The sequence below is a fragment of the Grampus griseus genome (assembly GCF_964374135.1).
Source record: "Grampus griseus genome assembly, chromosome: 3".
NCBI lineage: Eukaryota > Metazoa > Chordata > Mammalia > Artiodactyla > Delphinidae > Grampus > Grampus griseus.
This window is the reverse complement of record NC_139019.1, coordinates 146617341-146641387: the sequence shown is the minus strand read 5'-3', so window position 1 is coordinate 146641387 and position 24047 is coordinate 146617341. Positions and strand designations below refer to the sequence as shown.

General features: G+C 40.0%; 1 protein-coding gene across 7 annotated transcripts in view; it reads left to right on the top strand.

Annotated features, from left to right (window-relative positions):
- The window catches only part of FBXW11 (F-box and WD repeat domain containing 11), a 132409-nt gene extending 108634 nt beyond the window's left edge, over positions 1–23775 (top strand). For 6 of the 7 annotated variants that reach the window (XM_082652024.1, XM_082652029.1, XM_082652027.1 and 3 more), the window contains 8 exons: positions 12–149; positions 4772–4890; positions 6751–7000; positions 9874–9992; positions 11738–11848; positions 12685–12763; positions 13801–13986; positions 21230–23775. In XM_082652024.1, the coding sequence (XP_082508150.1) occupies positions 12–149; positions 4772–4890; positions 6751–7000; positions 9874–9992; positions 11738–11848; positions 12685–12763; positions 13801–13962 (978 nt within the window). In that variant the 3' untranslated portion in view covers positions 13963–13986; positions 21230–23775. Of the gene's footprint in view, positions 1–11; positions 150–4771; positions 4891–6750; positions 7001–9873; positions 9993–11737; positions 11849–12684; positions 12764–13800; positions 13987–14476; positions 14674–21229 lie in introns of those variants that run through there. The other variant, XM_082652028.1, reaches the window with a different exon arrangement.
- Positions 23776–24047: the final 272 nt, after the last annotated feature.

Sequence of the window (24047 nt, the reverse complement as noted above, 5' to 3'; positions counted from 1 at the left end):
TTTTCCCTTAGACTATAGAATCTAACTGGCGGTGTGGACGACACAACTTGCAGAGGATTCAGTGCCGCTCTGAAAATAGTAAAGGTGTCTACTGTTTACAGTATGATGATGAAAAAATTATCAGTGGCCTTCGAGATAATTCTATTAAGGTGAATGACTGCATTTTGTATGTATTATTTTTAGAATTGTGGTTACATGTTAGACATTAGAGGTAACAATCTCTCCATTTCCCCCTGATTGGTTTTTATCTGTTCCACTCAATCTTGGCAGCTGTCTGCGTGGTTCTAAAGAACCAGAGCCAGAGCGTTTCCCTCTACTAACACTGGACCCTTGGATTTTCTCGCTTCTTACCCTTCTCTAAGCACATTCACTTTCTGTATTCCGTATTTAGGTGCAAGTAGAAAATATCTCAGTATCCACAGGGCTCTTGATTTCTTGGCTAGCTGGTAAAAGTGTTGCTGACTTGCATATAAATGAAAATCATTACCTTTTATGGTTTCTGTGAAAGGCTCAATTGATAACACAAAAGAATGATAGAGCAATTTATATTGTTTTTATTTACTTTTCAATAGTAGATAAACGGGATCATTTCTCTGTGTTTAATGTTTAATGGCTCTAATAGATTTTGTTTCACATTGTTTGTAGCTTATTTTCTCATATTTAAGAAAACGTTGTGGGATAATTTTACTTTTAGTTATAATTTACATGCACTCTTTTTGATGTAAAGTTCCGTGAGTTTTGACAAGCACAAAGAATTGTGCAACCACAACAATTATTATCAAGATCCAGAATAGTTCCGTCATCCACCAGATTCCTTTGTCCTGCTGCTTTGCGTTTACCCATTTTTCCCCGGGGTCCTGACAACCACTGATGTTTTTTTCTGTCCCTATAATTTTGCCTTTTCAAGAATGTCCTGTAAATGGACTCACACAGTATGTAGCCTTTTGAGTCTGACTTTTTAGGCTTAGCATTGTGCATTAGAGATTCTTCTACATTGTTGCACATAACGATAGTTAGTTCCTTTTTATTGGTGAGTAACATTCTGCTTTATGGTTACACCACAGTGTGTTTATCCATTTACCTACTGAAGGACATTTGTGTTTACAGTTTTTCACAATTATGAATAAAGACACTGTAAACATATGCATGCACGTTTTTGCGAGAACGTAAGTTTTCAGTTCACTTGGATAAAAACCTAGGAGTGGGATTGCTAACTGATATGGTAAGCGTACGTTTTACCTGTGAAGAAACGGCCAAGCTGTATTTTCAAGTGGCTATGCCATTTTACATTCCCATCAGCGATGTATGAGAATTCCTTTTGTTCTGCATCCTGGTCAGCCCTTGGTAGTCTCAGGGTTTTTTTTTTTGTTTTGTTTTGTTTTTTTTGGATATTAGCCATTTGAATAGGTATGTAGACATATCTCATTTTGGTGTAAAGTTACATTTCTCCAGTGATCAGTGATAATGAGCATCTTTTCACATGCTTATTTGCCATCTGTATATTCATTGGTGAAGTTTCTATTCAGATCTTTTGTACAATTTTAAAATGGGTTCTCTGTTTTCATATTATTGGGTTTTGAGAGCTCTTTATATATTATGGATACAGGTTCTTTTTTAGATATGTTTTGCAAATATTTTCTTCCATTCTGTGACTTGTCTTTTCACTTTCTCAATGATATCTTAAGTAGAGCAGAAGATTTTAATTTGTCTAGTCTAGTTTGCCAGTGTTTTCTTTTATGCCTCATACTTTTGATGTCATATCTAAGAGTTCTTTCACTGAGCTTTTTGAATCTGTAAATTTGTGCCTTTCACCAAATTTCAGAAGTTTGGGCCGTTATTTATTCAATTTTGTTTCTGCACCAATTTCTTTCTCCTCTCCTTCTGAGACTCTAATTACACAAGTATTAGATCTTTTGATATTGTCTTACTTTTTCCCAATCTTTTTTCCCTCTCTTTTCTGGGTAATCTCTCTTAGCCTTCAAATTGACTGAATTTTTCATCTGTATTCTGCTATTTTCCCCCATTGAGTGAATTTTAAGATTTCAGATATTATATTTTATAGTTTCTGTTTCTCTACTGAGAACTTCTCTCTTTTCATTCATATCAAATGTGTTTATCTTTACTTCATGGAGTATAGTTACAACAACTGCTTTGAAGTCTTTGACCATGACAACATTTGGGTAATCTCTAGCTTGTCATGTGTTGATTGTCTGTTCCCCTGAGAATTGGTCACTTTTCTTGGCTTTTGAATGTCAAGTAATTTTGGATTGTATCTTGTACATTATGGATGTTGTATTGTAAAGTCTATGGATCCTGTTATAATCCTCTGGAGAATATGTGTGAGTGAGTATTTTTTTAAGCAGGTGGTCAGCCTAGTTAGGGGGGTTGGTTCTAATCTCTTTTCTGCTTTTTGCCATGCTACTTTGGGTCTGTCTTGGGCTTGCACTACTCAGAGTTTAGTCTGAGACTTCAGTGGTAGTTTAAATATCAGGGCGCTTTTTCCGGCCTTTGATGTGTTGGCTTAGTCTGTCCTGTGCATGCACTGCTTAAGGGCAAGCCCAAGTCATGTGTTGTGTGGGTTCTCATATACAATTAGGGAAGCCTTTTTCTTTTTTCCAGCTCTTTTTTGTTTTGGATTTCCCTAAGTCTCTACAGCCCACAAGGATCCTTTCTTCATTTTCCTTTGGCCAGAAAAATGGGGTTTCTCTTAGAATTTTAGTTACCTGTTCCACTGCTCTGCAGTACATCTCCATGACTGGACTTGTCCTTTGGATCAAAGCCATTTGAGAAAAGAGAAAAAGAAAATAGGGTCTTTCGCACATTCTTTGGTCCCCAAGGATTCCTTTTTCAGCCCTTCTGTCCAGAAAGACTGGTTTCTCAGATTGTAGCTGCCTGTGCTGCTGTTTCACTGTGCAGTTCCTTGATCTGGACCTGCCTTTGGGTCAAGACCACAAAAGAAGGAAATGAGAAAACAGAAAGAATGGTAAACTCACCCCACGTGGATCCTGTCTCCAAACTCTTACCCCTTGCTACAATGTATTCAATAAAATACTTGCTTTCTCCTGGCTGCCCTTCCCCTCACAGTTTTCAGAGTCCTCAGCTAGTTGTTTTTGTATTTTGTCTAGAGTTTTTAGTTACAGTCAACTGGGAAGATAGGTTGTAGTGGGCTTTCTCCCCTTGGCCTTGTTTTCTATATTCTTTTACTTTGGGTGAGTTAAAAGGTATTTTTGCTTGTGTGTTTTTTGTTTTATAAAATAGTGGAATTTCAATAATTCCAATAACTAGGGCAGAAAATCACTGAATTATAGAATATAAAGAAACTGTTTTGTTGGTTTCCTATATGTATTATAGTGTTTCCCAAAAGGTATTCTGTGGATGTGAATCCAAAGGATATTGCTTTGAAGAGTAATTCCCTTCAAAGAAATTTAGAAAACACTGCATGCTGTATCCCTTTCTTAGAAATTTACAGGTTACAGTAGCATATAAAGGCTCTGAGAAGACATACAGTAGAGGCACCCAGAGTTTTCCAACTTTGAAAACATACTTGACCACAGAACTCTATTTTTATGTAATACTTATTGATAATCCTCACCTGTGGCCACAAATATGCTCTTGAAACTGTTATTATTTAATTTTGGCAGTTCTCCTTTAAGGAGTAGGTAAGAATGGTTTATAATGACCTTGTCAAAGCATGGGCTGGCCGTGGGCTTGCATTTCACTTACGCTGGATGTTTCTAAAGAATTCTCTTAATAGAGGCCCACCCATGCCTAAATTAGGCCTACACTTGATTTATAAGACACGGAACAATGGAGCAAAAATACGATTTAGAGAGCTCATCTAGACCAATGGTTGGAAACCTTCTGTACTTCATTCTGCTTCAGTCCTTGATCAGCGCACACTTTCAAAATAGCTGTGGTTCTACTAGGTCAGAAATTAGAAGCAAGCCTTACTATTATAGAAGGACACTTAACTGTCTGTAGTGCTTGTAATATCTTGGCCATTTGTGGTAAACTTTAGGGACACTGCAAATTATGATAGTACTTTTACAAGGGAAGAAATAGTTCCGTAGATTCTATTTTTAACAAAACAGTCTTTGAAAAAAATCACTTTCCATCCCCCCATTATTTTGGGACATTATTGAAAACTTGGAAAACACTGGAAAGATCAAAAGAGAGGAGAAAAACGGCATTCAGAGTACAAAGCCAACTATCAACACTTTACTTCCTTTTAATCTTTTTTTTTTAAATATACATAATGTTTATGTCACTATAGAGATGACTTTTAGTCCGATTTTTTTAAAAAAGTAACTATAATAAAGCAGTGTGTTTTCTCATTAAAAACTCTTCATAATTTACTTTGAAGTTATTCTGAGATGCTGAACATTTTTCATTTTTAAACTTTCATAAACAAATGTAATGGGTTAAGGGGTATGCATTTTTAAAAGCTCTTAATAGATACTGTCCCGTTGTTTTCCAGAGGGTGAGCCAACTCTTTTCACAGAGTTTATTTAAAAATTCTCTTTATAAAGCTGTTAAGTATAATGGGCACAGTAGTTATGGGGACAAAGTAAGCAAAGTAGTGTACCTATTCTGGAAGTTATTCAGTATTGCCTCTTCTTCCCCTCTTGTCATTTACCACCTGCTTGATGTTTACTGCTCTTATTTACTGTAACACAGCTTTGTTTTGTTTTACGATTCAGAAAATAAGGTATGATAAAAACATTGATCAGAATGTGATATACTAAATTACTGTTTGTGTTTGTCTCAATAGATCTGGGATAAAACCAGCTTGGAATGTTTGAAAGTGTTAACGGGACACACTGGCTCTGTCCTTTGTCTCCAGTATGATGAACGTGTCATTGTGACTGGCTCTTCTGACTCTACAGTGAGGTGAGTGATTGGATTTCACTGGCCTGAACTTCTGTACCTTCCACAAGGAGACAGATTCACCTCCTCTTCTGCGATAAAGTACACACATGCTCTGTATATGTTTTTGTATGCTATATTTCAAAACCATTTGTGGTGTAGGTACATTTGAACAAAGTGGGCAGGAAAGCTAACTTTTGTTAAGTAGGTCCTATTCCCATTACCATACATTCTAGAGATGGCAACATGCCTTCCTGTAAAAGCACAGTACCTGACAGTATCAGGGTAGCTTTCTCCTGGGAGACCACGCTCTAGAGGAGAGAGGAAGGAAGCAGGTGTTCTAGGAGTGTGGTGGACAGTAAACTACAAGTACCAGAAGAATCAGAAGCAGAGATTTGCAGCACTTTTTGAGGGACACAAATAATGTGCCCGATATTTTGTATAATGTTATTCTATTGAATTCTCACATCAACCTTTCTAAAGTAAGTAGTATCTTCTTTTTTATAGATGTAGTATTGGGAAATGGAGGCCAGAGAGGTGAATAATTTACTCAGTCACATAGTTAGTTAATTTCGAGCCTTGAATTTATAGCACTCAAGACTATCTTGATATTATGTAGCTTTTCCAGTGATGGAGACACTAGTTTTCAGATGCCACCCCAGGGGCAGAGTGATGAAGATGGAAGTGGCAGTGTTCTACAGTAGAAGGGAAGCAGTGACTGCTGGTTGGGAGTTGAGAGTAGAAAGGAAACATTATTGGGATCTACTCCTAAACCACTGGGACAAGGATATTTTTCCATACCAGATGGCTTTGGATTTTGCTATAGTGATGCGTTCACCAGAGCCTAGAGGTAATACAGTAAAGCTTCAGCTGGACTGCTGGCAGCCTGAGGAAGGCATGTCATGGGGAGGAAAGGAAATGCCTCTTCTAGAGTGAGTCAGAGATTTGAAGAGGATTGCTTTACAGGCACACCTAAGAGATTGAAATAGTCACCAGCATGCCTAGTATCCTTTCCCTGACTCAGTGCTTCCAGGCTGCTGCTTCCACGATAGGTCATGTCTCGGCCTTAGAAGCCTGAGACTCTCTTCGTCTGCTCTGCAAGAACTTGTCCCCTTAGGAGATTGGGGTTACAGAAAAGCTATGATGTGAAAGGGCTGCCCCTAAGAAGCCTGTATCTCAAGGGTGAAGCAATTGGAGACATGTGCTTTGTCCATAAAGCGGTTGGGTAGATAGATGGGTGTGGATAGATAGTTTGCAGTGGATAAATAATAGACTCAAAAGCTTGTCAGAGGTCAAAAACAACCTTAAGCTTGGAACCCAGCCACCAAGCCATCTTCTTTCTGTCATCTCAAACTCACTGCAAAGCCCACTTCCTTGCATCATTTTTTGCCATCAGCACAAGGCTGCAAACACCATCCCTGAATACCTGGGCAGGAGTCAGAATTGGCCTTCTTTTTTTTTTTTTTTTTTTTTTTTTGCGGTACGCGGGCCTCTCACTGTTGTGACCTCTCCCGTTGCAGAGCACAGGCTCCGGACGCGCAGGCTTAGCGGCCATGGCTCACGGGTCCAGCCACTCCGTGGCATGTGGGATCTTCCCGGACCGGGGCACGAACCCGTGTCCCCTGCATTGGCAGGCGAACTCTCAACCACTGCGCCACCAGGGAAGCCCTGGCCTTCTTTTTTGAAACCATCTTACCATTTCTTCACAAATAGAGAAATTGCTTCTGGGGGCTCCTTTTAAGCATGGTGTCAGGTCCCAGTCACCAGATACACGTGAAGTCCACTCCTCCCCAGCCTACTACTAAAAATGGGCCCAGAGCACAGACACAGGAATCTTTTCCTGGTTGTCTCGATAATTAAGCATTGTGCTTTTCTGTTCCCTAGAGTCTGGGATGTGAACACGGGTGAAGTTCTGAACACGTTGATCCACCACAACGAGGCTGTACTGCACTTACGCTTCAGCAATGGACTGATGGTGACCTGTTCCAAGGACCGCTCCATCGCAGTGTGGGACATGGCTTCTGCCACTGATATCACTTTACGCCGTGTCCTGGTTGGCCACCGTGCTGCTGTCAATGTAGTAGACTTTGACGATAAGTACATAGTGTCTGCCTCTGGGGACAGGACCATCAAAGTAAGTGTGTCTGCAGTCATAACTCTGCTTGTTGCCATCCCTTTTAGAACACAGAGAAAGCAGAGGTGGCTTATACCAACCTCGCATCTGGCAAGATCTTTATTCTCCTCTACTTGTGCTTATGAGACCTCAAGGCATGCTCATTCTTTATGCTTCTCAAGCCGTAGGCAAGGTCGTAGAAAAGGGTCATGGGGTCCGGACCGAGAGCAGTCCTCTATTTCATGAAAGGACATTGTTGATAACCTTTTTAAAGGGAAGAGAACTAACCTATGGGACATGTACCATGTGCCAGAAGCTTCCCATTACTGCCTCATTCCACCCTCCCAGCACTCTGCTGAGCCACATTTTACAGATGTGGCACAGAGGACTGTGCTGGAGGCCACATTAGCTAGTTAGTGGCAGAGTTCAGCTTTGATTTATTCACCTAATCTTGAGAGCCTGCCATGCCATAGACCCTGGGCTGGATGCTAGAGATATGATGAGGAACAGGACATGTCCCTGCCTCCAAGGAGCTCAACGTGTGGTGTGAGGCAGACGTGTGACAAGCACTTGTAGTCTAGGGTGATCCATCGGGTATGGTAAATGCAGTGCTGGTTCCAATGTACATGTTAACTTATTAAAATTTTAGCTTTCCTTATATTTTTATAACAGCCTTATTGAGATATAATTCACATACCATAAGATTCATCATTTGAAAGCATACCATTCAGTGGTTTCGTATATTCACAGTGTTGTATGGTCATCACTAGTTTCAGAACATCTTTATCACCCTCTGAAAAAACCTCATACCCATTAGCAGTCAACCCCTGTTCTCTACCCCCAGTCCCTGGCAGTCAGTAATCTTCCTTCTCTGGATTTGCCTATTTGAGACTTTTCAGATAAATGTTATCATATACATGTGGCCTTTTGTGTCTGGCTTCTTTCACTTAGTGTAGTGTTTTCAAGGGTCATCCATGTACTTTGCAGCATGAATCAGACTTCATTCCTTCTGATGACTAGAAAAATTCTGTGTGTGGATGCACCACATTTTGTTTATCCGTTCGTCAGTTCACGGACATTTTGATTGTTTGCACATTCTATCTGTTATATATAATGCTGCCATAAATATTTGTGTACAGATGTTTGCATGTACATACACTTTTAATTCTCTTGGGATGGTAACTCTGTGTTGAACATCTTCAGGAACTGCCAAACTGTTTTCCAAAATGGCTTCACCATTTAACAATCTCACCAGCAGTGTATGGGCTCAGAAACCTTCCTTTTATGACCCGTACTGGCCAGCATGCTAGTATCTAGCCCCACAGATCACAGACTAGATAGCATCAGACTTTTAGATTGGATAGAGTCTGGAAGCTGAAAAACTAGGATTTTTGGCACCTCACCAGTCAGTCACACCAATTTGTACGAGACCAGTGCCTGGAAGTCAAGAGGGTTTGGGCCTTTGTACAAAACAGATGTTGGGGCTTCCCTGGTGGTGCAGTGGTTGAGGGTCCGCCTGCCGATTCAAGGGACACGGGTTCGTGCCCCGGTCCAGGAGGATCCTGCATGCCACGGAGCGGCTGGGCCCATGGGCCGTGGCCGCTGGGCCTGCGCGTCCGGAGCCTGTGCTCTGCAGCGGGAGGGGCCACAACAGTGAGAGGCCCGCGTACAGCAAAAAAAAAAAAAAACAGATGTTGCATAATATCAGCCCAGATATTTCTCCATATCCTTGCCAGCCCTTGTTTGTGTGTGTGTGTGTGTGTGTGTGTGTCTATTATAGCCATCCTGGTAGGTATTTAGTGGTGTCTCTGCAGTTTTTCTTTCAATTTCCCTAATGACCAGTGATGTTGAGCATCATGTGCTTATTGGCCATTTTTATAACTTCTTTGAAGAGACATCTACTTAAATCTTTTGCTCTTTTCAAACCTTAGATTATTTGTCTCTTTATTATTTAGTTGCAAAAGTTCTTTACATGTTCTGGTTACAAGTCCCTTATCAGATAAATGATTTGCAAATATTTTCTTCCTGTGGGTTGTCTTTTCACTTTCTTGATGGTGTCCTTTGAAACACAAATAGTTTTAACTTTGTTGAAGTCAAGTTCATCAATTTTTTTTGTTACTTGTGCTTTTATTATCATATCTAAGAAACAGTTGCCTAATACAAGGTCACAAAGATTTACTCTTATGTTTTCTTCTGAGAGTTACAGTTTCAGCTGCTACATTTAGATCATTGATCCATGTTGAATTAAATTTTTGTATACAGTGTGACACAGGGATCCAACTTCATCCTTTTGCCTCTGGGTATCTGGTTGTCCCATTCAACTACAAATGCAGCTAATAAAATAATTCAGGGAACATTGGTTACTTTGTGTCTCCTTATTTGGCTGGTATTAAGTGTGTCTATGGACATCTGAGTCTTGCAGACAGCCTCACAAAAGAGGGGTTATTTATTCCACATACATAATATTAGGAGTGATGTGTCAAAACAAATGGAGCTATTCGAGAAACTATGCTGGAAAAGAAGAGGATGCAAAAGGTGAAGCCCTTTCACATCAGTTACATTGGGTTTGACGTGTCACCCGGCCTAAAAACATAAGATCTGGCCCAGACCCTTCTCTCTAGGCAAATGAATGTCTGAACCATCCAGGAGATGTTCTCTTTGTGAAGATCTCAAGGTTTGGAGACTTCACAAATTCCCTCTGTATTTCATTCCAGTTTTATCACTCAGCAGCTAAGGAAATGTTATGCTATCCAATCTGTTCCCCAACCTTCCCAGTGTATTTCATAATCAAGTATTGTGGTCATTCTTAGAAGTTCTGATTTTTTTTTTAAAGGTACATTGTGCAAGGGCTTTTCTGCATTTATTCTTAAATCTATTGCTAATTTGTTGTACAGGTCTGGAGCACGAGCACCTGTGAATTTGTTCGTACTCTGAATGGGCACAAGCGAGGCATTGCCTGTCTCCAGTACAGGGATCGGCTGGTTGTTAGTGGATCATCGGATAATACCATAAGGTGGGTAGAAGTTGGTGTGGTGACAGAGTGGGCTCATTTTTGCCATAGTGTTGACTTATCTCCAGTCCTGATGCTCAAAAGACTCAGTTTTGGGGGCTGCTTCAGATAAGAAAACTTTAGGTAACTTTTATTTATCTCTCTGGTTCTGCACACTAAAGTGGGTAAATTGTGTATGCCCTGGGTATTCTTCCAAGATTCCCCCAGTGCACAAGGTTTTATAACCTCAACTCCACCCAAGATCACTTAATACCATAGTGCCTCAGAACAGAGGATGCTCCAGCCTGATGCTCTCCTTTCCCTTACCAGTGAGCCCCTGCCTCTCTCCCTAACAGAGGGCAGTGTACTTTATTTCTCTCTCCCAACACTGTCATCAATTCCTGTTTGGTCATTTATCTTATCTCCCTTTTTTCTTCCCAACACTCATTGTCCTTGCTTTCTAATAAATATGAATGTCTTTAAACACTTTTTATCTTATTAAGAACTTCCCTTAAATATCTATTTAATTACCCCAAGTCATTTTTCCAACTGTCCCAACATATTCTAGTAGCTTTTTTATAATCAAATTGCCTGTTTGGGCAAAATAAGGATTGGGTTCAAGATTATTTTTTTAGAAAAAGAAAGAAAGAAAGCAAACACAATGTAACTTTAACTGCCAAAAGTTTTCTTTATCATTTTAAGTTTTAAGGTATCATAAAAGTCAGTTGAGAACTTGAATCTTGGTTCTGTTGCATTCTTTATGCTTGGTATTACTTAATATTTCAGCAATAAACAATTCTTAACTTCCTCATTGGAACCTCCGAGCTTCTACAAAATAATAATGTGTACTGCTGAGTAGTTTATGGAAGAGAACCACTTTGGAGTTATAGTGGCAGTGTTCTCTTCACAGTAGATTAGAGAAGCCATCATCACTGACACTGATGAGAACATTTGCTGAGGATAGAATATTCATTGGATTTATGATAGGTACTAGTGGGGAGGCTAAGAAAATGTCATTATAGAATTAATTTGCTAACTTTGTTTTGTACATGTTAGTTTGCTGTGGTTTCTTTTTACAAATAATGTAGTTAAATCAGTGATAATTTTTTAAAAATCTCTTTCCAGAATTGTTACATAAATCATATACAGAGAAAAAGGCTGATGGTAGTCACTGGGTTTATATTTCTAAGACACTGCATATGCCTAATGAGAGGCTCCCACTCTGACCTTGTAATACTGTATCTAGGAAGGGGAATCCCTAAGCCTCATCAGGAGAGGGAGACCATTGTGCTGGTCCACCAGTTCTAACCTTGGTGGCGGAAGCCTAACCCCCTGGGCTGTATTTATTATCTTCCCCACACCAACATCCTTTTTCTTCTTTACGGCCTGCAATCCCTGTCTCCCCCGCAGAATTCTTCCTAGACCATTTGGCTACTTGGTTTCATCAACTCAGACATCAAGAGCATGCCTACAAACTAAATGTAATTGAAATTTCTTTGTTGGTATTATTTAAATAATAACAACATGCATGTGATTTTTAAAAGTTTCAAACTATGTAAAAGGAAATAAAATGAAAAGTAAGCCTTTCTCCCAAGTTAGTTCTTAAAAAACACATGAATGGTACAAAGGTACACACATATCTTCACATGTGTATAATGTGAACTGGGAGTGAGATAGAAATAAAGATTCCCAGGGTAGGGAAGATCACGTATGGATAGTTTGAATCATGTGTAGGAAGTTGATTCACAGAAATCTGTTTTTCATTCAAGACTGTGGGATATTGAATGTGGCGCCTGTTTAAGAGTCCTAGAGGGACATGAAGAATTGGTCCGATGCATCCGGTTTGATAACAAGAGGATTGTCAGTGGGGCCTATGATGGGTACGTGTTTCAAATTTTCAAATGCGTGACCATAACTATATGAAGAGGAAAAATAAGTACTGCATATTAAGCAGCTGTGTATGTGCTAGGTCCCATGCTAGGTATTTCTTATGTAATGGTGGATGGCAGGATCAAGTGGGGACACTGAGACCCAGAAGGATGAATTAATAAGCTTATGCTTTTAACCATTATTGTAAACTCAGGGAGTAGCTAGTTCCTTGTCCCAGCACTAAATTAATCCAGGCTTTTTTTTTTTTTTTTTTTTTGGTGAGTTCAATGATAAATTTCTTTTCCCCTTTTGGTGAATTGAACACATCCTCTTTAAAAAGCCTCATGACTTTTAAAATGAGCAAATGGCAACCGTAAACCTTTCAAGATGACCTTATATATACTTCACAGACGGGTTAGTTGGTCTGTTCATACTCCTATTATTAACTTTAAGCATTTGCTTAGTTTGGAGAAAGGTATCCTTGGAATTTCACAGAGAGCCCTAGCTTCTGTCAGCAGCACCTACTCAGCCCTAGAGAGCTTCCTGATTAATGAATTTGGTGACATAGATTATCAAGTCAGGAATTGAATTTAGATAATGTGAAGTTGTTTTCTTGTCTCCCTTCAAACAATATTTCTTCACAATTTCAGCAATTCTGAGAATGTGTAGGTCCTTACTTTTTCCAAATCAAGTGTAATTGGTTTAAATACCTTGTCAAAACATCAGCAGGTTCCCCATTAGCTTTTAAAATAGGCGGTTCGAATGCACTCCTTTCTATCGAGGGAATGCTTGACAATATATAAAATGTTGACTTTTCCACTAATTGTGATTTCATTTTCCTTTCTAGGAAAATCAAAGTTTGGGACTTGCAGGCTGCTCTCGACCCCCGAGCCCCAGCAAGCACGTTGTGTCTGCGCACATTGGTGGTATGTGATCTGTTGAAAGGGAAGTGCTTCCCTGTGCTGGCGGTTGGCCACCTGCAGATAGACCTCCCTGAGCCTATCACTGGAAAGCTTCTGTACCTCACAGCATGCCTTCTGAGAAATGCGCTGTTCTGTTAATTTTGTTTATTAGTCAAAATCAGAGAATATTTGACATTCATATTTCTGTGAGCTCTTTTATAAAGAGTATTAACACAACTTAAAATATGAAAGCAGGCTTCCTCATTTGTAGGTGGACTGGTTTCCTCCTAGAGCATAAAGTATTTCCTGTCTGCAAGTTTGGGAGATTTCCTAATATGGGTGTCTGTGGTTGTGTTGTGTTTTATAACTCAGCACATTTTTGTACTATTATGGTGGACTTTCCCCTCAATCTGTTTTCTACGGATTATTGCTTGGCATATAGGAATACTTTATTTTTATATATTAATCTTGTTTTACCAACTTTGCCAAGCTCATTATTTCTAGCAGTCTGTTTACTTTTGTATTTTTGAGGAGACAGTTGTTTGAAAATATTGATAGAGTTTTCCCTTCTATTTTTTCTCTCCTTTCATTGACTAGAAGAACATGCAGAACTTGAGTCAGGGCCATTCTTGTTTTCTTCTTGATTTTAATAGGAAGACTTCTGGTATTTCACCATTAATTTTGATGTTAGCTGTGGTTTGAGATAGATATGCTTGGTGGTGTTAAAAACACTATTCTTCTGGTCCTAGTTTTTACAGTGTATCAAGAATGGGTATTAAATATTGTTGCTTACCTTCTTAAGACCCTTTGTAAGATGATCACATAGTTTTTCTTCTTTGACATATTAATGGGCCAGGATCTAGGACACAAAGTTAAATTAAAGAAAAAGCCTAGAAGGGAAGGCAGAATCTGTATTCCTAGGGAGAAGGACAAAGCTCAATAAAGTTATGTAGGAAGCCTGGATAAGGAGCTGTATTTTCAGCCTGTGCCAACTCCCTGGTAGTGAGATAGGAGGGATTGTAAAGATTTCGTTTTATTCATAAAGCTGTTACGTTTCACAGGAACATTCTGGACGTGTGTTTCGGCTACAGTTTGATGAATTTCAGATCATCAGCAGCTCCCATGATGACACAATTTTGATTTGGGATTTCTTAAATGTGCCTCCCAGTGCCCAGAATGAGACCCGTTCTCCCTCCAGAACATACACTTACATCTCCAGATAACAGTCTGCACTTTACCTGTTTCAGGTGAGTACTTCCCCCACTTTTAATTTTGCTGATTGAATTCACCTTCCCTTTGGGGAAATTTTATGGTTTGGGTTCCTTTCTCAGTAATAGGAACATTAGATGCATCAACTTTGCAGAGTTCTAGCATAAGGCTAGATCTTTATGGTCACATCAAAATAAGAAATAAATCGAAATCCTGCTTATTGTGGGTTTTCATATTGGTAGACACCACGGTTCCTGTTTTTTAAAACTTTTCCCAGGTCATACCAATTTAGTACCAGTAAAGTCCTCTAAATTGTTTTGCGGTGCAAGGATCTCCTTTTTCTCTTTCTTTCCTGTCTTTCAGTTCTATCTTTTATTTTTTTAAAAATCACCATCAGGCAAACACTTAAAACTACCTCCCCTCCCCACCCCCCCATTACAATCCACCCACCACCACCATTCCCTAGGGTAGGAATCAAAGAAGGGTGTTTGTTGAGAGAGCCCCTAAAACTCGTTCTTCATCCATTAGACACAACAGGTACCCTGGAAGCCAAGTCCTTTGCTCCGGTAACAGGAAGACTTAGGGCCATAATAACATTGACGATGGCATGTTTTGATTACCAAGGGTGTCCAGGTAGAGGATGAGAAGCCTTACTTGGCAGTGTCCTTGGGACTGATGACCATGTTCATCTGGAGCAGTATTCCCAACTCTTGAGAATTTTGCGAGGGGGCCTGTGAATTCTGTGCACATTAAACTTTGTAGATTGAATAAATAATGTTTGTGCATATTTGTACTGTCATGTATATATGTATGTAAAGACTGTGTTAATAAAATTCATATTTATGTAAAAACATTACTTAATGCTTAGTAGCTTTTTGTCATTGTATATTTTCCTGTTCATTGAATATTAAAAATGTAAAGAAAGTCCGTGTGCAGAATCGTGAAATTTTGGGGGTGAAAAGATAGGGAATCACTGCTTTCTAGATCACTAAGTTGACATCTTTTCAGATACTCCTTATTTCTGCTCCAGGAAGTTTATCTTATTCAGGGTCGGCAGGCTACAGCTGGAGGCCAAATTTGACCCACTGCCTTATTTTTTTTTATCCTTACCATAGCAATCTAAGAATAGTTTTTTACACTTTTAAATACTCTGAAACAATTAAAAGAAGAATATTATTTTAGAACATGTGAAAATTATATAAAATTCAAATTCCAGTGCCCATAAGTAGTTTTTCTGGAGCACAGCCACAGCTCATCTGTTTATGTATTGTCTGTGGCTGGTTTCGTGCTTCAGTGGCAGAGCTGAGTAGTTGCAAAAGAGACTGTGTGGCCTAAAATACGTACAATCTGGCCCATTAAGAAGAAGCATGCGAACCTCTGGTCTTGCCCCTGTTCCATCTATTAGCGATAAACCAAGGATCTGCATCAGGAATGGCAAATGCATTGTTTCTTCATGCCAACTCAGTTTGATCCGTAGTGACTGGCTGGTGTACTGCCTTTGGAAGGATGATGGGACCCCACATGGACCCAGAAGGCCTGAGTGCCTCAATGGCTTGGCTGTGCCTCCCTGGCTATAGCATCTGAGCCACAGTAGTGACCTGTAAGCCACATACATAGTTGCCGTTCCTGGTCTCAGCTGTGTTCATACTGGCTCTTGTGACAGTGGCCATCTCCCTTGCTGCTTTCTCTCTGGATAGATTCTTCACAAGTCAGTTGAGAAACTCACATGGCAGAATTTTTACGTTTATTGAATTATAGGAAATTACAGAGGAAGAAGGCAAGGATCTCTTTTTGGGGGGTGGGGTGGCGCTGCATTTGATCTTCGTTGCGGTGCGCGGGCTTCTCATTGCGGTGGCTTCTCTTGTTGCGGAGCACAGGCTCTAGGCGCGTGGGCTTCAGTAGTTGTGGCTTATGGGCTCTAGAGCGCAGGCTCAGCAGTTGTGGCGCACGGGCTTAGTTGCTCCGCAGCCTGTGGGATCCTCCCGCACCAGGGCTCAAACCCACGTCCCCTGCATTGGCAGGTGGATTCGTAACCACCGCGCCACCAGGGAAGCCCGGCAAGGATTTTTTGAGTGATTGCTCTTCCCCGCCTCAACCTCCCTTTGCCCCAAACTAAAGAAATACATAAGGAAGGAGGAAGGGACCCAAATGAAAACTGATTTCCTCCTTCCTGTTCTCTTCTTCTCCCTCTTCAGCCCACCCTTCATCCTGTTACCAACTATGGTCATCTTAGCCCTGCCTCTCCTCTTCACTAGCTTCCTTTTGTTTTCAGGAGCAAGGCTTAGCTAAGATTAGCTAACAGAAATTTCAATATCTAGCTCTTACCTTCTGTCCTCTCTACCCTCCCCCACCCCAGCCTTGCATTCTTGCCTCCCAAAAATCCAGGGCTCCAACCAGACTGAATTCTGTTTAATTTCCCTAATTACACTTCAGTAGTACAGACCTCTGCCACCTCCCTCCCCTTGCTTGTGTTGTTAGGGTTTTGTGGATACCACCACACCCCCACTCCTTTCCTTCATCTGACTTAATTTATTATTTGGTATTGAAATAATTTGCATGCCTGTCTCTCTTACCAGGCGTGGAGCTCCTTTTATTTTGGAGCCCCAGTATCTAATAGAGCACACAGTGTATTATGAGTGCTTATTGACATTTGTTGGTCAAGTGACACCCGGGGCCAACATGACATCTCTGTGCTCTTTCTCCTGGGCCAACAAGAATTTGCCCATAAATAAATATGTGCGAAACTGCAGTGTATTCATACACCTTCCACAAACATAAAGATAATAGCTCAGTAAGAAATTAGACTAAGTTGTCTAAAGTGGCATAGTCAAGTACTAAATATATTCCTTACATATAGACAGGTACCTAGATGTACACATCTCCCTCTGCCCCGCCCCCTTCACCTTCGCTAAGCCCCATTGCTGTTTTGAATCAATTTTATTGAGGTATGATTTTTGTAAAACAGATTGTACCCACTTAAATTATACTGTTTTGTGACACGTTTTTATGAATATATACACCCCTGCAATTTCCTCCACACTCCAGGTAAGAATATTTTTATCACCCCCCAGAAGTTCCCTTGTGTCCTTTTTGTAGTCAGAGCCTGATCCCTTCACAGCCTTAGCAAACACTGACCTGCTTCCTTTCACCAGATTAGTTTACATTTTCTACAGCTGCACTGTCCACTTTGTGATGTTTTTTTTTTAATTTATTTATTTAATTAATTTATTTTTGGCTGTGTTGGGTCTTCGTTGCTGTGCGTGAGCTTTCTCTAGTTGCAGTGAGCCAGGGTTGCTCTTCACTGCGGTGCACGGGCTTCTCACTGTGGTGGCTTCTCTTGTTGCGGAGAACAGGCTCTAGGCACACGGACTTCAGTAGTTGTAGCACATGGGCTTAGTTGCTCTGCGGCATGTGGGATCTTCCCGGACCAGGGATCAAACCCGTGTCCCCTGCATTGCCAGGTATATTCTTAACCACTGCGCCACCAGGGAAGTCCCTGCACTGTCCACTTTGATAGTCACGAGCCGTATGTGGCTATTAAGCTCATGAAATGTGTCCGGTTTGGTTTAGGAACTGAAGTTTTAATTATATTTGAATTGAATTGAATTGGATTGGATTTTTAATTGTATTTAATTGTACTTCATTTAAACTTAAATTTAAATAGCTACATGTAGCGGGCTTCCCTGGTGGTGCAGTGGTTGGGAGTCCGCCTGCCAGAGCAGGGGACGCGGTTTCGAGCCCTGGTCCGGGAAGATCCCACATGCCACGGAGCAGCTGGGCCCGTGCGCCACGGCTGCTGGGCTTGCGCTCTGGAGCCCGCGAGCTGCGGCTGCTGGGCCTGCGTACCACAACTACTGAACCCTGTGCACCTGGAGCCTGTGCTCCGCAGAGGGAGAGGCCACCGTAGTGAGGGGCCCCCGCTCACTGCAGCTGGAGGGAGCCCGCGTGCAGCAATGGAGACCCAACGCAGCCAAAAATTTTTTAAAATAAAATATAAAATAATAAATAACTACGTGTAGCTAGTGACTACCGTGTTTGGACCAGCATCGTTGTAAGAGTTTTATATGCTTAGGTTTTACATTTAGGTCTTTGATCCATTTAGAATTAATTTTGTGAATGGTGTTTTTTATACAGCCTTCTAGTTGTTCCAGCTCTTTTGGGTTAAAAGACTGTCCTCTTCCCATCGAATTGTTATAGCACTCTGTCAAAAACTCAATTGACCACTTGTTTGTTATACTTTTTCTGGCCTCTATTCTGTTCTGTGATCTATGGCTATCCTTTTGCCAATACCATGCTGTGTAATAAGTCAGTTTAAAAAAAATTGTTTTGACTCTTCTAGGTCCTCTTGGTTTTCATACTCATTTTTGAATGAAATCATCAAATTCTATGAAGATTATGGGATTATGATCAGGACTGCATTGACTCTAAAGGTCACCTTGGGGAGAATTTCCATCTTTAACAAATGCTGAGTCTTCTAATCCATAAACCCAGTATATCTCTTTACTATTCAGGTCTTCTTCAGTTTCTCTTCAGCAGTGTTTTGCAGTTTTTAGTGTAGAAGTCTTGCACACCTTTTGTTAAGTTTATTCTGTTCTTAATTTTTTATTTTCTGAGCTATACATTCTCTCTGCATTGCTTTGACTGTATCCCAATGCTTCTGCTTTTATTTTCCCACATAGATAAATAGATAAAATAGAACACAGACAACTACAATTGTGGCTGAGCTTCTGGAATGGATAGGGTCAGGGGAGTAGGTATATCATACAACAACTTAAGTATACCTCTTTTGTAGTTTGGATATGTGTTTGTGTCTTTCCACTGTTAAAGAAGCACATGATAAAATCTAAGCCATCTGTAGTATGTTTTCTCCCCCTCTGGTGAATTTGATAGATGAATTATAGAACATAGTAAACTTTCACAAATTGGACAACTTTTATATACTACTTTAAAATGCCGTGAAATTAGATTCCTTTGATTGAGAGATGAAATGATCACCAATGCCGTTTCTCTCATTGGCTGTGGTGGAAAGGAAACTGTAGTGTTACTTCTTCCAGGCCCTCCTCTCGCCCCCTTTTTGGGAAACTAAGAACAACTGCCTTGTTATGATCCACAATTATAAATCAGTGGAAAAATCTTATCTGCTTTTTAAGCAGCACAAGCAATGAAACCTCAAATGTGTTTGTCTCTTCAAAGTGAATTACTTCTGACAACCTTGGCAGTCAACTTTATAGATTTTATTGCTCTTTTCCAAATTCTTTTCATTTATTGTAACATGAAAAAAATTATTACCATGTGATGCTGTAAAATTTATGCATAATAAGAAACACTACCCTAATGATGATTTAACCTTGCAGTAAAATATTTACCCCTAAAATATAAGGTAGGAGTATTTCTATGTCGAGAAATTTAGCAATAGATTTTTTTGCTGAGTCATTTTTTAAAAAAAAATTACTAACTCCCAAGAGCTATGTATACAGTAGCTCTCTTTTTTATTATGAGACAATATTAGGAAATTAGTAAAAAGTAGATAACTCCTCTTCTTGGTTCACCATTATTAACTCCTTTGTATGTAGCCTTTCAGGCTTTTAAAAATTATGTTTGATAACTGTGCTTTTTTTTTCTTTATTGTGAAATTGTTGCCTTTCAGTAATGTCACTATTTGTCTAAATTACTGTTCCTAATGGCAAAATCATGTTTGATTGTTTGGATATGCACCTGTTATATATTTATATCCCCCCCCAGCTTTTAATTATTATAAAACACATTGCCATGATTCTTTCAGCTTAATCTTTGCCCAACCTTTTATTACCTTTGGATAGAATTCTAGAAATGTCTGCAGTGTCTAGGTTGAAAGCTATGATGTTTAAAGAGGTTTGATACTTAAGAGTTGTGTTACCCTCCAGAAGAGTTACATCAGTTGACATTCCCACCAGCAGCGTTTGAGAGTGCTGACTTCTTATCTCTGGTTGTTAATATTTTTAAAATAATTCAAATACTCTTACATATCCTTCATGGGAAAACAGTGGCAGATGAAATTGTGAATCTGTCTTGCGTTCGTTTGGAAGCTTATTAGGATTCTTGTGAAATTAGGATTTTGTGGAAATTAACCTTTTAGGAAAATTGCCTTTAAAAAAATATATACAAGGTTTAAAAGCAAAACAAAACCAAACAACTACCCCCACCCCCACCCCCTTTCTTTTTCTCTCTCTTTGGCCATAGAATTTTAGACCTAAAGGTGACTTAGATCTTCCAGGCCAATGGTTTAGTGCAGTGTTTGGAAAGGGTTGTAACTTATTAGTGGTTGTGAAATCATTTTAATGGATTTCGACTTTGGGTAAAATTTAGGACATAAAATGTCAGCCTGCATTGTCCATAGTAACGATTAGTGTTGGAATGTTAGAATGTTCCGCGTAGGGGTATGTGTGTGTATTCACATACACGGATGCATGTAGAGATTGGGATTAAAATGTGTTCCTGACTCAAGGTCATGGTCAAAAAAATATAGAACATTCAGTTGTCTTCCCCTCTACATTGTGTTGTCCTTTTATAAATGATTTATTTCAAAAAGAAGTAATTTCTGACTGTTGGCATTCTGTTTAGAAGGAGTACTCTGTTTACTAGCTTTTACATATTTTTGTTTCACAGTGATAGATGAAGACTCTGGGTCGGTCATGAGACAGGTCCTGGTGGCCTCTGGATGGCGTAAATTTAAGATTATGCTAAATATAAAATCTAACATTAAGCATATTTTGTTACATGCATAACTTTTAGCAGCATGAAAGATGATAGGTTATAGGGTCAGTCATCTATTAGAATCCCCTCTCTGTCACTTAACGGCTAATGCTTGCTTTTTTTTTTTTTTTCTGGAAGCATAGTTGATTTACAATGTTGTGTTAATTTCTGCTGTACAGCAAACTGACTCAGTAATACACACATAAATACATTCTTTTTTATACTCTTTTCCATTATGGTTTATCCCAGGATATAATGGCTAATGCTTTAAACCAAATAATGTTTCTGAGCCTCAGTTCTCTTATTTGTAAAGTAGGTATAATAGTTTCTACCTTATAAAGTTCTTGAGAGGTTTAAATAAACCTGATACCTGGTATGTAGTATACGCAAAACAACTTGCAACTTCTATTTTGATGCTGATTATTTAAAAATCAGTGTTATGTGTGCGCAAGTACATACATGTCTGTGTGGATGTGGATGGGCTGTGGTGTATATCTCCATGTCTAACCAGAATATCCATCCATACTCCCTTTGTTTTTGTTTTTTCAGGGTTTCCTAGTCTTGAACTACTGGCTACATGGCTACCAAATGCCTAAGGGAGTTCTTCACAGCTGAGTTATGAAGCTGGAATTGGTTCTAGACGCTGGGTAGATGCAAAGCAGCCTAACTCTTCAAGTACCGACATTTCTCACCTCCGATTCCGGCCTCTACTTTGAGAAGGATACCTTAGCTTCACCGACTTTCAGTAGTACAGAAGCCCATTTCCTCCCCCCATCAGTGAAAAGAAATCTATCGCTTCAAATGTAAATTGTTCATATAAAAGGAACGTACAGTCTGTTTTACAGAAGTAAATCGACCGTCAAGAGAAGACTTGGCCTCTAATTTATATTGCTTTGCACTTTGGTCTGATACTAAGAAACAGCATTCTTCGGTGAAATTTTGGGTGCCAAACACCTACCCAGAATGTCCAGGGCTTTCCTTTTCAGAAGTTAGTGTTCTCCTTTTGACCGTCCAAGTCATTATGAATTGTGACTTGTATTAGGAACATGTTGGACAATGGAAACATTTCTCTGGGTTGTTTTAGTAATATTTTTTGGATTATACTTCCTTTCTGTACCAATTTCTTTTAATTTAAAGAACTGTAAGCCAGGTTATATTATCTCCCAACAGGTAATATAGCTCTTTTCTTTTATTAACTGTTCTCTGTACCCGCAACCATCTCCTGATATTTGGTAGAGTAACACCTTTACATGTGTGCTTGCCTCCTAATTTAAAATACTGTATCCGCATGTAGATATAATGTACATAACAGTTTAACCTCAAGGTTGCTCGAGTCAGGGCCCCCGTGCCTGAGACACTAATGCAGAGTGTGTTCGCCCTTAGCCGTGGGCTGGACTCAAGAACCCGCTACCAGGGTTGATGTGGATTACCTAGAACCCTTCCTGCAGTATTCATAACGGTGTTCTTATTTTGTCATTGTCATTGTCATTGTGCGTGTGGTGTGTGTGTGTTTTAATGGGAATCTTGTTTTAAGATGTAATCTCTAAAGTTTAACACAAAATGTTTTATTTGTTGTGCAGTATATACAGTAGAGAGGTACCTTAAATACTTTTGTTGTTCTTTTCCTCATCAGTACTCCTTAAGTACCCGTGGTCACTTCCCATAGCATTCATTTGACTCCACCGTCACAGGTCACACTCTGTGTGTTAGTAACCCTGGGAAGGGAAGAGCGAGAAGGCCCCCGCTGACTGGCTCTCCTGGCTCTGGCATTCGTGCGTCCTGCCCTTGTCAGGTGGTAGCAGGGCCCACTTGTGTGTTGGAGCCCGGGACCCGCGTCAGGCAGGTTCAAGGGCCCATCTTGAGTGGAAGGGTCCTCCCAGGTGGTGTGAAGCCTCAGGCTCATGGTCCCATCCCTGTCATCTCTGGTGTCGCCTGCTGCCGTGGCCCTGGCAAGCTCTCCTGGCTCCCGCGCGCTCCGCAGCCCGAATGTGTGAATGGCACCATCATGCTGACGTGCGTGGAAAGGACTTTGGCATCTGGTTGGCACTCCTTTTCCCTTGTTCAATATTAGGTTTTGATTTGCCCCTTGCCATTGTTTCCAAAGATCAAGGAATGTTGCTAACGTTTTAAAGGACCAATGAGAACTTCCTGTAACTAAACCTCTTCCCGTGGAAGCACACTCTCCCACTGAGGGGAAGGTGCCTGGGCTCTGTTTTGTCCTTTACATTGAGAATGGTGTGGGAATCAATGTGTGTGTCTGTGGTTGTTTATTGGGTTGGTTTGCTTTTTTGTTTTCCTTTGTCCTTTTTAAAAAATACATCCTTCCCTCCTACATGTTAGTAAATTAATTTCTGGTTTTGAAAAGTTGAGTCTCAAAGTGTTAAAAAAAAGAAATCTCCGTTCAGCGGGTGGATGTTGTAACCCTGACAGCGGTTGTGAAAGTGACTTAACTTTGACCACTCTTACCTTACAGCTTTAATATCAGATTGGTTAGGAGAGCCCAGGGGGCAGGGCAGGGAGGGGCAGGGGAGGAGGCAATTCTTCTGAACGAATGGACTTTCTGTGGTTGTCTGCATGTTTAATATAGAAATTCTGGTTCCTTGGGAGATCATGGCCTTTGAATATGCACACAACCTTTGAATTGTGCCTACTAAATTATAGCAGGGGACTTTGGCACCCGAGGAATTCTGACTTTCTGGGATTATAGTAGTAATTCCCAGCTGTACTCTGGACTTTATTTTGCTAACCATAATTGAGAAACTGTAAATTACTGCTATATTAATGTTTTAAAGCACTGGGATAGTCTGATTCTAACTTGTAATTAATTATGTTTGCCAATAACTGTTTGAAATAAATTTGTGTCTGAACAGCTATTGAAACTGTTAAATTGTACAGATATTATTCACGACAGCTTTGTACTGTGGAATGTGCTTAATAAAAAACAAAAAGTTTGACCTTTGTCCAATAAATTGCTAAGTAATGTCAATAAATCAAGTATGAGTATTATGCAGTACACCTGATCTGGCTTCATGCAATTGTTACTTCAGCTACTAATTCAAAGCCAATACTCTTAATAAAGTGTTGCAATACTCTGATGTTCTGTTAAGAAATTTTTCAAAAAAAACTGTTAACGTGCTGTCAGTATATCAGTGACATACAATTAAAGTTTGTAGATTGAAAAAATCATCTGCTCTGTACAGTGAGGTTGAAGACAAAAGTACTTTTTTTGGTGTGGGAGAACTGGTATGAGATAATGCCAGTCCATGCCCTGGGGCTGGTTCAGAACTCCTCCCCAGCAAATCTGCTTTCCACAAGTGCTTAATTGCCTCGCAAGTTACTACGAAAATGGTCCCTTAAACGTGCCAGA